Source organism: Brassica napus, chromosome C1 (assembly GCF_020379485.1).
Source record: "Brassica napus cultivar Da-Ae chromosome C1, Da-Ae, whole genome shotgun sequence".
Lineage (NCBI taxonomy): Eukaryota > Viridiplantae > Streptophyta > Magnoliopsida > Brassicales > Brassicaceae > Brassica > Brassica napus.
The window spans coordinates 32,438,461-32,440,305 of record NC_063444.1 but is presented as its reverse complement, the minus strand read 5'-3'; the positions used below and the strand labels follow the sequence as shown (position 1 = coordinate 32,440,305).

General features: G+C 40.3%; 1 protein-coding gene across 1 annotated transcript; it reads right to left on the bottom strand.

The window, feature by feature from the left end:
- Positions 1-232: 232 nt before the first annotated feature.
- LOC106349979 lies at positions 233-1,051 on the bottom strand. The gene has a single exon (XM_013789933.2). It carries the CDS (start codon positions 1,049-1,051, stop codon positions 233-235), a length of 819 nt encoding a protein of 272 aa, XP_013645387.2.
- Between the last annotated feature and the right edge of the window lie 794 nt (positions 1,052-1,845).

Genomic DNA, 1,845 nt, shown 5'->3' with positions numbered 1-1,845 from the left:
TAACTGGCTGGACAAGAAACGTTTTACCCTTGTTAATCTGTCTATCTATCTTTTTCTCGATGGCAATAGTTAATGGTTTTGTGTGCTTCCTGCTTCGTGTGCGTCGTTCGAAGAACCAACAGGTAAGCATTTCTCTGATGCTATCCAACAAAGGAATGACTGGATACTCTCTTAGTGAGCGCAAAGCAGAGTTTATTGATTCAGTCGGGTTTGTCATCCTGATGTCGTACCTCTATCCTTGAAACTGACAGCGAGCCCACTTTGTAACATCTGCATCAGTTAAATATTTTCCAATAGCTGGACTAATATTGCACACAGCTTGGAATCGCTTCTGAAAATCAACAACTCTATAAGCTTTAGAAGCTTTTGCAATCAATCCAACCACTCCCTTTCCTCTGTAATGTGTGACCACATTATTCAACAAATGGTGAATACAAATTCCATGTTGAGAAAGAGGATACACATTCTCAAGCACCTTACAAAGTGAGTTATTTATGTCTGACACAAAAGCAAGAGCACGCTCGTCCGGAACAACAACCTTTAGTTGTCTGAAAAAACAATCCCATGAACGATCATTTTCTGAGTCCACAACCGCAAATGCAATAGGATACAAGTTGGAGTTTCCATCTAAAGTTGTCGCAACAAGTAATACCCCTTTGTATTTGCTCTTCAAAAATGTCCCATCAACAACAAGAACTTTTCGCATGGCTGTATGAAAACCTCGTACTGATTGCCCAAACGAAACGAAGAGAAATCTGAATTTACCATCAACATCGATTTCGTAAAAGGTGTGTGTTCCTGGATTAGCTTCTTTCAGCATGTACAAGTATTTCAGAATTTTTCCAAAACTCTGCTCGGGAATGCCTCTAACCAGACTAATTGCATACTCAGGAGCATCCCACGCTAATGATTTAGATATCTCACATCCATGTTCCATTCTCATAATATGTATGATATCATTAGCTTTGGGACCTTCTTTGACACCATCATACTTATGCATTATTAGACTCCCAATAGTTTTTGCAGAAGCTGTCCGACCACCATTATTCATACTTGACGCAGCACATGTATGATCCGCCACATATTTTTTTATGATGAAATATGTGGATCCTGATAACCCCTCAGCACGAACACTCCACTTACACTTGTTGTCCCCGCATCGGATGTACCAAAGTCTTCTATCTGAATTCACCACTTTGTAATCGAAGTTATTCTCATTGCTGACATTTCCAATGCTGTTTTCAACTTTGATTTGTTTTGAAAAGTTTCACCCCTCTTCAAAACATCCTTCAAAGAGAAGCAAACACTTTTTCCCCTATCGTCTTCTTTTCCACTTAAGTCAACATCTTCATCTTCTTCCAAGGCGTTCGAGTTACATTCGTCTTCAACATCCTTGCTCGATTCAGATGAACTACCAATGCCATCTCGTGGTGAAAACGAGGAAGGCTCACCTAGCTCTCTGAAAGGCGATTTAGATTGATCCCCATCAAGCTCAATGTTGTCGCTATTTCCATTGACAGGTGAAATAGACACACACAACCTTGTAGAAGCTTTTCCACGTACATATGTAACAAAATTCTTGACTTGCCGATCATTCCCAATGATAACTGGGGGACAGTCTATCGCACTGATTAACTCCGTAGGTATGTAGCTTAACTCAAGCTCGACATCGTTTTGGTCAATTCCAAAATCCTCAAAAGCCGTAGTCCTTAGATCTTCAAAGAAACTTGTCAATTCCACAGCCAGTACTCTACCTCCTCTTTCCTTATCAAAAGCAAATCCCCATCCTTTGCAGGGATCAAATTTCCACACTCCACAAGAGGCATAGATATGCATGTTCTTCAA